Here is a 12,291-nt window from a genome sequence, read left to right on the forward strand (position 1 = left end):
TTTTGTATCCTTACAGAAATTTTCAAGTGTATTGTGGGTGTTTTTTTTTTCCCAAAGGTATTTATCAGACTAAAGCAAAAACTGTATAGTCTGATTCTTTAAAAGGAATTTATGAAATTACGCAGTGAAATAAAGGTCACATTTTCATGTGACTTTCAGGTCTGATGAAATTATAAAAATATAAGATACTAAATTTCAGTATACAAAAGCGAAATTAAATAAAGATTCCACAGCTTATAAACATAGAAATCGACACCAAGTCAACATAATAGGGTACAGAACAGATGAGTTACGAAACTGCACAATGGAAAATTTCAACCAAAGCCACAGTCCTTGCTTACCTCCAAACTTAATTATTAGCCACCTTTGACAAATGTTAAAATGCTCAGGGGATAATACCACATGATGTGACATCTAGTTCATTAGGAATTTGGGACATTACCCCTTTTAACCTTCCACCCCACCCCTTCCTTGTATAGTTCACACTTCTAGCTATAGGATTATATATTGTTCGTGTGAACAATGTAATAGTATATGTAATAGTAATACTATACTGTATGTTATTGAATAAAAATAACTAAAAAAACTCAACAATGGACACGCGCTCCTGGCATGAGCCTATTTTTAAAGCATGGTATTGTTTGATTTACTATCATCTGATAAGTTTGTATGCTTCATGACAAAAAAAAAAATCATATGTAAACATCTGTTGGATGGGAGCCAGACGGTCAATGAATAAGGACACTCCTCCCAAAGGGCCCAAACAGGAAATATTATATAAATCTTTTTGTACTTGGTCACACCTTCTAAAGGAAAGTCAAAGGTCATGGGTTGTTAAGATAAGCTTCACTTTCCTCCTGAATCCCCGACTCGACTATAAATATCACAATTTTATCTGGACAAAACCATCACTAGCCAGGTGTCCAAATTTATTCCAGTCAAAATAATAAAAGTTTAATGGTAGGCTATCATACAATTAGCAATTGTTTTGTGGGTAGGTTTTAAATTGCTAGGCAAATGGCCAAGCCTGTTTATTTCAATCAAAAATAGATAAGTGTGTAGTTAGCAAGCACAATGATTGGATCATAGCAGTGAAATCTAGACATGGCCATCACTGACCAAAATAATGACCAAGCTTGTATATTCTAATCAAAATTAGGTAAACAAAGTTGTGCAATGTTTGGGGTATCATGTGATCTGGAGGTCCATCAATGGTCAAGTTTATCCTGGATCAAAATGTAATTTTGGATGAGGCAGTCCAGACTAATATACTGTACAGTATTGGGCAAAGAAGTGTATGGTCAACTTTTTTTTTTGGCTAATAGGTCTAGGAGCAGAAAATACAGTGCTTGTACAGCAGGCTGTTATTAAAAAGCCTTCTAGGTTTAAATTACTGTATTTATTCGAATAAATGCCCTGGGGCATCTATAGTTGAAAAGGTTTTTTGCGTGGGTACATCTATTTGAAATTGAGAGAGGCATTTATTCCAAATGAGGTTCTGAAGGCAAGGAGGATCAGTTAATTCGAGCGGGGAATTTATTCAAAGCGGGTGTTTATTTGAATAAATATGGCAATAAATTTTGGTATGTTTATAGTAAAGCAGTAGCCTATTGTGGTTACCATTTTTTAGCAGATGAAATGTATGGGATGACTGGCAATAACCCTACCAGAATTAGGCTAAAAAGCCTAGAAAATGCACTGTCTTGATTCATCCAACATAATTTTCAAATGTTGCTTTGCTTGGCAACACAACTTTTTGGACATTTTTTTTGGTCATTAACTTTTTACAAATACTTTTATTAATACATCATAGAAAATGTAAATTTGTAGTTTTAATGATTTCTTTTTTCACATCATCTGTTTCTAATCTCAAGCAAATTTTAGACAATTAATACATCAGATGGCAAACTTAAATTAATTAAGAACAAATCATAATTTATTCAAGTAAAAAATGTAACTATGGGAAAATATGTATAAAGCTAAATATCTTTGGAACTTTTTAAAAAGGCCTACAGTATTTAGACTTATTTTTTCTTGTATATTTCATTACTAGAAGTTCAGATTTGATTAAATTGCAGTCTTATTACTGTACATTGCCAAATTGTTGCATAGAGCATATTCGGTCATCTTTTTTTTTTCTGGAAATGGGGGAGGGGAAAGCAGACAGATTAAGAGTATATAACTTCACAATGCAAACCACAGAAATAATTTCCGAAATTCTCATTCGTATTTTATCCATGTAATTCCAACAGTAGACAGTACACTAAAGTTGGCCTATAATGTACCGTAGCTATGTGGGTGTGTCTCGTGTGTCAATGGCATGCAGTACTTTAGACATCTTTATGGAGAGAAAAATAATAAAATGTGGGTAAGATTAGAAATGTAGGACCTACACTTTTATTATTGATAATATTAATTTGGCCTTGTGTTCCAAAGGCTAGGCAAACATGTAATTGAAACCTACAGGTTGAAGACATTATCCATAGTTCATGTAAATAGTAGTCGACCTGTATCACTATTCCAAGTTCATAGGCAGGTGAGTCAACCTGCTTGAAATTGTCAACTGATGATTATTTATTCATCAAGTCTATCAAGTCGTTTTCCAGTTATATAACATGGACAAGTACTATATAATACATATCTGTAGTACAATACATTAAAACAGGTAAACAATGGTCAGGCGCAAACTTGGCATTTTAAGTAAAATGTTCAATTTCTAGGTGTCTACTCCATTCCCATCAGAGCATTTTTAGTGTTAAATTCCCAGTTATTGAGATGAACTCATGAATAAATTTATGAGATAGTCCAAGTACCCAAATCCTGAACAATCCACATGTATACCGCCTAAATGTTAGCAGACAGCCAGGTTTATATACAGAAATTTCATTCACACAGCCTATCCTATTCTTGATCAGATAAATTTACTAAGAATACAAACTACAGTAATTCATCTATGCTCATATCGCATCCAAATTAAATATTTTGTTTTGTCACATACTCGAGGCTGAGTGTGTATCTATAAGATCTCTTCGAAATCATAAAAGCAAACAGAAAAATATGGCGAGCCAGTCAATGGAGTATCGATGCCTGCTTGTCTGAAGAGGCAATAAGGGTCATTAACTACAGCTTTGCAACATTTTATCTCTGAGGGCAACTTGCAGTTAGTACAATGCAGTTAACATTAGAACAACTATTGATCAAAGAAATCTGACTTCAAATACAACAAAATAAGTTTCATCTAGTACATTTTCATTTAATATTTGTGTCTATAATAAATTCCATATGCATTAAAAAAAAAAAACATTTAGCAAGACACTACTGTACTGTATAAATATTAAGGCTGGCTTCCCTCTCTGTGCTTCTCTCTGTGTGGAGTAACTGTACTATAGTGTGTATCTTTTTTTTTAAAGGGTAGGAATGTATCTTTTTTGTTTTTCTTCTTTTTTTTTATGGCAATTGCCAAATACAAGAAGTTACTCAAGGTATAGGCTTGATAAACAGTAACAAAATCAGGACAAAAAGAATATGAAATGCTGGCATTTCCTTCCAAGTATCTTATATTCATCACCTCAACCACTTTCGATATTGCATATTCTTACGAAACCCACGACCTTCCAAAAACTTTGCATGTTGTGCCAAAGTTAAGTTCTTTCGTTTCTCTCTGAATGTTATTATTATTATTAATGTTATATTATTATATTATAATATTATACAATATACAGTATTTATACAAGATTAAATTTATGGTGTATTTTAGGTTTACGGTAAACATGGAGGAATAACACATTTTAGACTGATATTTTTTCGGTTTTAGTTTTACTTTGCTTTAAAACCAAAAATGTGAAAATTCAATGCATTTCCATTGCAGATTTTAACTATTTTGATTAATATGAAAATAAGCCATCATCATTATACATTACCAAATATTATTTTTCCATTTGCAATTTGCCAAGTTATTTTAATTTTAGTTAGTATTAGTTGTTATTTTAGTTTTTTTTTTATTGTTATGAGAATAAAGGTTTAACTATCTACTTACTGTATGTATCACAAATATGTATCACAAACACAGATAAACATTCATACTATAAATTGTATAACTTTGTACAGTAAATGTAAATGCAACTTATATGTTACTTTTTTATTTTGTTTAGCCGAATGGTAATGGTATGGTTTTAATAACTTTCAATCTTTAATGTTCTTTCAGTACCAGTATCTATAAACGGTTTCGTTATTACTTTGGGCTTTACAATACAATACAATCCAATCTGAAAAACACAAAAAAATAAGATGAACCTTCTTCCTCTGAATAAAAGTTCAGACACTATTTATTAATGCACAGGTAACAAATAGAGGATTTTTTAAAGAAAAGTTTTACAGTCAACTTAAAATCACTTGGCCATGAAACACAAATTTTCATAAAGTCGCATGGTTAGAGTAAACAATGACAAAAAAAAAACAAAAAAAACAGAAATCTGAAAAAAAAATCTTGAATCCTGGTGATTTCAGAATAGGGCCTATGTCTAACTCATATTATGATGAATTTATTGTTTTACTATGATATTCTCTTCTCCAATACATATAGTACCAACAAGCATAAAAAAAATATATTAAACATCTCTTCTTATGTTAAAATAAACCGTAATTACAGAATCCATTAACAGATATTTTCTTACATAAATTTTGATTGAAATCCAAATTCAAGGGAAATGTGACCGTTTCTTCATTGAATACCCTTGCAATAATCTAGTACAACACACAGAGGGAACAGTCTACATACATGCCTATCTAAAGCACTGCTGCAATAGGCGCTACTATCCACCATTCTCGGCCACAAAAATGGACTAGGAAGGAGGCCCTGGCGTAGGTAAGAATCAATCGTTCTATTCATCCTGCACTAACAATTACTGAAAATATGGGGTCAGCCACCCATTCCCAGGCTGCGTATTTCCAGCCCTTGTTTGCAATCAATGAACGATAAACGTTTACAATACCTGTATCCACCGACTGTGCAAAAAGTATCAGTCCAAAGAGAAAGCATGTGGAAAAAATCAGCCGATGAAACTTCATCATAGCAATGTGTTTTCTTCTGGTCTTCAAAAGCCAGTTAAGTAGTGATACAAATGAAGTAGTTATTATCCAACATCCAACATCCAACATGTGATCCTCAGTGTAACAATGTATGTGTAATTTTAATACTTATGATAAGTCCACACCATCAGTTGTACTTGCCGTCACGGACCACTGCTCTGATGTGTACGTAACTATGCAAATTAGATGATGAGGGCTGAACTGTTTTACTCTGTCACCCACGTGGTATATTGTGAGACACGCGACACTGCATTTCACACTAAATAGCGGCTGGCTCACTGAGATTTTTTGGTGGTTTTTTTTCCGTTTATTACTTTTGACCACTTTTTGTAGTAAAAGAAGGATGCACCGCTTTTGTGGACGTGTGTCACTGGTTATTGTTCTACTGTATAGCGATGTCAGTGTAGGCCTACTGTATTTTGGTTTTTGTGGGGTGGTGGTTTTTTGATGAACTTTTGTAAACCAATTGGTTCATGGACATTACAGCGAGAATTACTGCAGACAACAATAGTTACACGTGACACAAGGTTATATCTCAATATGTACCGGTAACTGGAATGTAGCATGTATACTTTCTGTCTCTTATACACATCTAGATGTGTATAAGAGACAGTATTATAATATTGGAATGCAGTGTAGACCTTATCATGTACGGGGTAACTCAACAAAAACAACGTTACTTGCGGGTACAATCTGTATATCATAATAGGCAGATTAAAGAGAAGCCCATCACCACCTTTTGTTTTCAAAATTTAAACAGAAAGATGGGGGAAAATAACTAGATTCGATTTTTTTTTAGTCTGTGCCACTTTCTTCGGCCATCTAGAAGTGCCACAGACATGTCTTACCAGCCTCACCATGGTGGGAAGCGCCGAGGTGGTCTCAGCCCTTCATCTCGATAATATTGACATTTTGCGCCGTTCTACATCTCCTGGATCCACCACTGAAAATAAATGAACCTATAACTTGTATTCGATGTGGCCACGTAGGCTTAAATCGATATTAAGTTGATTCAGGGACAGTTCCAGGTCCAATTAAATTGTAGTAGTAGCAACGATTTTATCGTTTTACCATGATTATGACGTCATCTGATTTGATTTGTTTATTTTGTTATCGTATACACGATAAATCGTTATCGAATCGTCCTAGTGTAAAAACTTATCTTATTTCTTTTGTTTTCTATATGAACAATCGCTTTTTAGCTTTTTTATCATTATCGTTTATCGTTGAAGAAGTATAAACAGACCTTAACGCTGTTGAAGATTTATCTTTTTTTATCTTTTTATTTTCCGTGGGTGTATTATTGCCAATGGTGGGATGATTAAAAGAGGAGTGGAGATAATAAAGTAATTATAGTCAACCAATGTAAGAGTGGAGATTTGTTTATAATGGACTTCCGCAGTATGGTACTGACAATGATAATCATTAAGAAACGTAATAATTCAAGTTACTTGTTGATTTAAATTGTCTTTCTAAATAAATTTAACAAAATCATTACAATTTAGTATTGTTAATTGTAACATTGAGTCTATAAAAAATCATTAAATCTGTCATAATTAGCACAAAAAAAGCTGTTCAGCAGAACCACCCCTATTGGTCGACCTTGGAGAACTGATGTGTATTCAGGAAATCATTCGTTTGGCAAATTAATTTTAGGAGTCTTCGGACATCCGACGATTTTTTACAGCACTCTACAATCCATCCTATAACTTATTTCATGTGTTGTCAATAAAATCGAGAACCTGGAATTATTACTGGGAAGCACTTCTAACTTATTACAAAATTTCATCTTTCAAATTGGCTATTTTATTCTGATATAAACGTCAAAAAGTTATCAAACTGTAGAGGGCGATCGTCCGATTTCTTTACGAAGCGAACCTTGTCAACATTAGGCCTGAGTAGTACTATGAATAAGAGCGATCGTCCGATTTCTTTACGAAGCCAACCTTGTCAACATTAGGCCTGAGTAGTACTATGAATAAGAGTAACGTTTCGATATTCGACATTCTGTGGATATGTGTAACTACATTTTTTACGCATATCACACAGTCAAAGGCACATAGACCTACTCTTTATGGCGACTTAGGCCTATTATTAATTATTTAAAAGAAATCACATTATGCATTTAATGAAATATTAATGTAGGCCTATTTACTTTACACACTGCTGCCAATTTTTTTGGTAGGTACGGAACTCGCCGATTCCGCCAAAAAAAAAAAAAAAAAAACACATTTAAAGACGATCAACAAAGATTAAGATATAGAATTACCAATACTTGCACCACATACTTCGTATTGAAGTTTGTTACAAATAATAGGTTTACACTGACCTTGTCAAACTTATCGATAGACGCTATACATGCAGTGGGCGTAACGGTGAGTTAAGGGGCCCAGGGGCGAGAAATTGTTGGAGGTTCTGTATGTATTAAAATACGGTATTTTCGCTGGGGACTGGTGATTGGACGTTGGCACCAGAATGCACACAGGCGATAAGCCATTGGTCAAAGCTAAGCTCATTAGTAAGTTTCAATGGTAGCAGTCGCCCCAGGGCCCCTTTGGAGTGGGGTTAATGAAGAGAGCGCGATACTCCATGATTGTTGACGCTTAACATCAACCAATGTCGATGGGCCACTGACTTAAAGACTTTTGTCGAATATAACTGAATTGATATTATATTAAATATCTAATGGACAATCTATCAGCGACTAAAGAACTGGTCTGAAAACTAGCATTGTTAAGAGGGAAATAATTAAACAGGCCTATTACTAAAGACGAATACTGTTAATTAGATAGATCGCAAATTAAGTGTTTTTGTGATGTTTTTTGTTGGAGAAAAAAATAGAGAAAAAATATATTATTAATAATGAAAAAGATAATGATAATAATGATGATGATAATGATAATAATAATATTCATAAGAAGTAATAATAAAATATAATTATGATGATTTGGATGACTAACATGGGGTCAATATGAAGATAATGATGGCATAATAATAATAGGCCTAAATATTTACAACAAAAAGTAACATTATACACAACAATACCGGTATTATTACTGTCATGATCAAGAGATAAATTAAATTATACCACCATCATTTCGAAAATAAATAAGTATTTCAGTATTCGTAACACAAATCTGCGATCACAGTCTATCTTTAAATAACATGTTTCGAGTTAAATTTATTTAGTTCAAGCTAAGCTTTAGGCCTAACCTAACTCTATCATCCACACTATTTTACAGGCGTACGGACACATTTTGTCTTTAGGCAAAAATATTTAAAAAGTACTGACAAATTTAAAACATTTAAAAAGCAGACCTATGTCACACATAATCAATAGGTATAATATCCATAGAAAGAATACTTACATAGAAAGAAAAAAGTCCAGCAAACACTTATTAATAATCACAGTGTAGCCAATGCCTTGGGCTTCATACTGCTTGATAGATGGCGTACTTCGCTACCAATTTTCGCACTCACTCACTTACTGTCGGTAAAAGCTTGAGGAAGTACCGTATTTATTCGAATACGTTTACTGTTAAAAAGGGTTTTTGAGGAGGCGTTAGTTCGAGGCGTTTATTTATTCATTTATTTTTTGTGTAAAATGGATACGTATATACTCAAATAAACGCCCCTTACTTAATTTCACTGTATGTAGATCTACAACAAAATGTGTTATTGCGTGATCATAAAGCCTTACTGATCCCAACCAGGTTATAGAAAGTTTAATTCTACTGGAGCAGAACTTTAATAGAATGTGTTGATAATGATGTTGCTTCCATGATATTTGTTAACAATCATTTAGGGGGCGTTAATTCGAGAAGAAAATAAACGCCCCGGGGGCGTTTATTCGATGGAGGCGTTTATTCCAAGTGAGGCTCAATAGGGGCCTTTATTAAAAGTATTGCATTTATTCGGCTAAAAAAGAGAGGTGAGTCGGTTTTGGTATTGCTTATTGAGCACCGATGTTAGTCAATTCGTACTACAGCAAATCATTCTCATACGTGCAGCTAATGTATACTGTAGAACACTAATAATTTGATTTATGATTTGATTTATGATTTGATCTATGATTCAATATAAACCAGCAATGAAAAAATAGCCTTCAGTCATGCGGGCTTCAGGCAAATTTTGCAGGAATTAATTACTCTGCGGCTTCTAAAACTTGGCTATAGTTGCATAAAATTAAACTTGTTACTTCGATATATCATCAATACACTTTTTTTTTTTATAAGAACACATTTTATATGAACACCGAGGCTGAAACTGCTTTAAAATTAAGAACAAAATAAGAACAAATTGAGGCTGAGGTAAAATGTCAAATGAGATTTTTATTTTTTTTTAAATAAATAAATAAACAAAATATATCTGTACCTTATGTGTAGTAGGTGTGACTATGTAATACTCTCTATAATACAGTACAGCTGGCGTACTTCCCTGTCATTTGGGGGCATTTTTTCCGAGGCCACTTTTACATTTTACATTCCAGTACCGTGTATAATGCTGTACAATAACAATTGTTTTTTATATTTGAAAATTGAGTAACATAAGAACAGCATAAGAACATTTTGAGCTTGAAATCAGCCAAAAAATAAGAACACTGAGCCTGGGCAAAATTTTTACTGGCCCTCTATAAAAAAAAAAAAAGTGTATTGTATTTTCCTCGTACTGCGTAATAGCAGTGTAATTTAAATACTTTTGATCATATTCTACTTTGACTTTAATAGGTAGACCAACTATGTTTCAGTAGGATTTTTTGAGCGATATCAGCAAATATTGAGGTTACCACTCATTAAAAAAGTTCTCCAACCATGTAACCACTGATCTCTACGTAGAGAGTGCATGTAACCCGTAGCAATACACGCGCACGCTCTTCCCCTGAGTGTCACAGGCTTATGGATTTCTATTGGCCAGCGGTGCGCTTTACGCACTTCGCGCGTACAACAGAAAATACGAACAACCTTTGTTACGTAATTCGTGATTCAAACAAGTATCAACTTGGTATCAATGAAAATTGTGATGTAATAATCAGAAGTATCTTCTTCTTTCAACCGATGAACATTGCTTTGAAATTGCTCTTCATTCAAACGAAATATTATCGCTTTCAATCTCCCAAACCAGTTGAAATACGACGCATCGATTCTCTTTTGCGTCTGCTGCACTTATTGACTTTAGAATGGCAAAATTGAAGTTTAAGAGAGAAAGAAATTCATCTTTAGATGAAGACCAGAGAACGGCGGCTAAATTACCAGAATTTTGTCCGGCCACTTTGCGCGTTACTAGGTCCAGCCAACAGAGGAGACCAAGGCGAATGTCTAGGGGTTGTCCCTACACCAGAAGAAATGCTAGGATTAGTACTTACAGTATTCGTGAGTTAGTTGTAGTAGAAGAATTAGATGCACTTTTGAAGTCGGAAATTATTTCAAATTATTATGACATTGATGGAAATTACTACTCTAGGCCTAGTATTAGTAGGCCTAGTACGCCTAGTAGTAGTAGTAGTAGTAGTAGTTGTAGTGGTAGTGGTAGTGGTAGTAGTAGTGGTAGTGGTTGTGGTAGTGGTAGTGGTAGTGGTAGTAGCAGTCATAGTGTTAGTAGCACTGGTAATAGCAGTGGTAGTAGCAGTGGCAGTGGTAGTAGCAGTGATAGTCGCAGTGGTAGTAGCGGTGGTGTTGGCAGTGGTAGTGGCAGTGACTATAGTAGTAGCAATGGTAGTAGCAGCAGTAGTTACAGTAGGCCCGAAAACAATTCTAGTGGCGACAGTAGTAGCACTGTTGTAGTAGTGGGCGATGGTGATATATTGTTTCATTTCCCAGCCAGTGACCCCAATTCCTCTGACGATCTTATGAATGAAAGCTATGAATATGAAAGTAATACAGACTTTTTAAAATCATTAAATAAAAGACAGAAAATCACTCGAAATCCTTGGGCGCACTTCTCGACGACAGAGTCGGTCAGAGATCATATGGTTGATTTTATGCTAGATATCCAATCAGAACTCAGACGTTATGGATACGTCATCGATTATAACGTAGTTCAACGTGGTATTTCGATTATAGAAAAAGTAATGATTTGTGATAAGACAGCATTTGGTCTTGCGGAGCTGGAAGAAATGGCAATCGCAGCATTATGCCTTGCATTGAAATGCGCGGAACGATACCAGTCACGACACATCATCTCATATGCTTGCGAATATATTCAGGGTGGTTACTTCGATCCCAAACGAATTTCACAAATAGAAGCTAAAATATTACGGATTTTGAACTTTAATATCAATAGCGTCACTTACCTCGATTTCATTCATGTCTTTTGCGATATTGCTATTAGTAAGACTGACTCTAAATACGGCAAAAGAAGAATAGAATTATTAAGACGCGAATCTGTGAAATATTCGATTACAAGTAAACAGAGATTTGTACCCAATATTAAGCCGTCCACATTGGCATATTTGTTTCTGCTTAGCACTTGTGAACAACTGAACTTGCATTTTGAATCTGTTTTTGGCGAATATTAGCATATTGCCTATAATTCTATTTACTTCACTAACATTTACTTTTCAGGTTAATTATTTAAATCATTCATTAATTAATGTTTTCATGTACTAATTTTATGAACTTTATAATTTTATTAGTAAATATAGGCCAACTACTATAGATCGTAGCATAAATTAACCTTAGTGCTATGAAGATAACAATTCATTAATTAGTAATATTATTTATCTTGAAAGAGTAATGCAGTTTTTGACTCAAATTGTATAGGCATATTGTCTAATATAAAAATAAATGATAAATTATAAAGTACAGCCGCGTCAATCTAAATAAATCAATACGAATGACGACAGAAAATCAGCACTTTCAAGAATAACAATAAATACATTTTCTTTAGGTTAACTGAAGAAAATAAATGTAATATTCAATTTTAAAATAATTGTGAATGTGCACTACTAGACTTCAATAAAATTAGGAACAAGGTTTCACTGGTACTCTTTGGTCTTTAATGTCTTTCCAAAGATCCTTACCGTGAACTATAACAGTAAAATATAAAACAAGTTAATTACACAACTGCAACTATAATTGATTTTCTCTAAAACATTATCATGGTTTTTCCCATGCAACTCAAAATTAATTAACCGTAACAGAATTTTCATTAGATCAGAGTAATTATAGCATAGTCACTATATCTTTAATTTTGTATTATTAATAC

The 12,291-nt window shown here is 33.7% G+C and overlaps 1 protein-coding gene across 1 annotated transcript in view; it reads right to left on the reverse strand.

The window, feature by feature from the left end:
• The window catches only part of LOC117109550 (low-density lipoprotein receptor-related protein 1-like), a 118,541-nt gene extending 113,325 nt beyond the window's left edge, over window positions 1-5,216 (reverse strand). The window contains exon 1 of the mRNA XM_033251920.1: window positions 4,992-5,216. Within this exon, the coding sequence (XP_033107811.1) occupies window positions 4,992-5,157 (166 nt within the window). The 5' untranslated portion in view covers window positions 5,158-5,216. The remainder of the gene's footprint in view (window positions 1-4,991) is intronic.
• Window positions 5,217-12,291: the final 7,075 nt, after the last annotated feature.

Source organism: Anneissia japonica, unplaced genomic scaffold, assembly GCF_011630105.1.
Source record: "Anneissia japonica isolate Jap-2015-1 unplaced genomic scaffold, ASM1163010v1 scaffold287829_len2072220_cov186, whole genome shotgun sequence".
In the NCBI taxonomy this organism is placed as follows: domain Eukaryota; kingdom Metazoa; phylum Echinodermata; class Crinoidea; order Comatulida; family Comatulidae; genus Anneissia; species Anneissia japonica.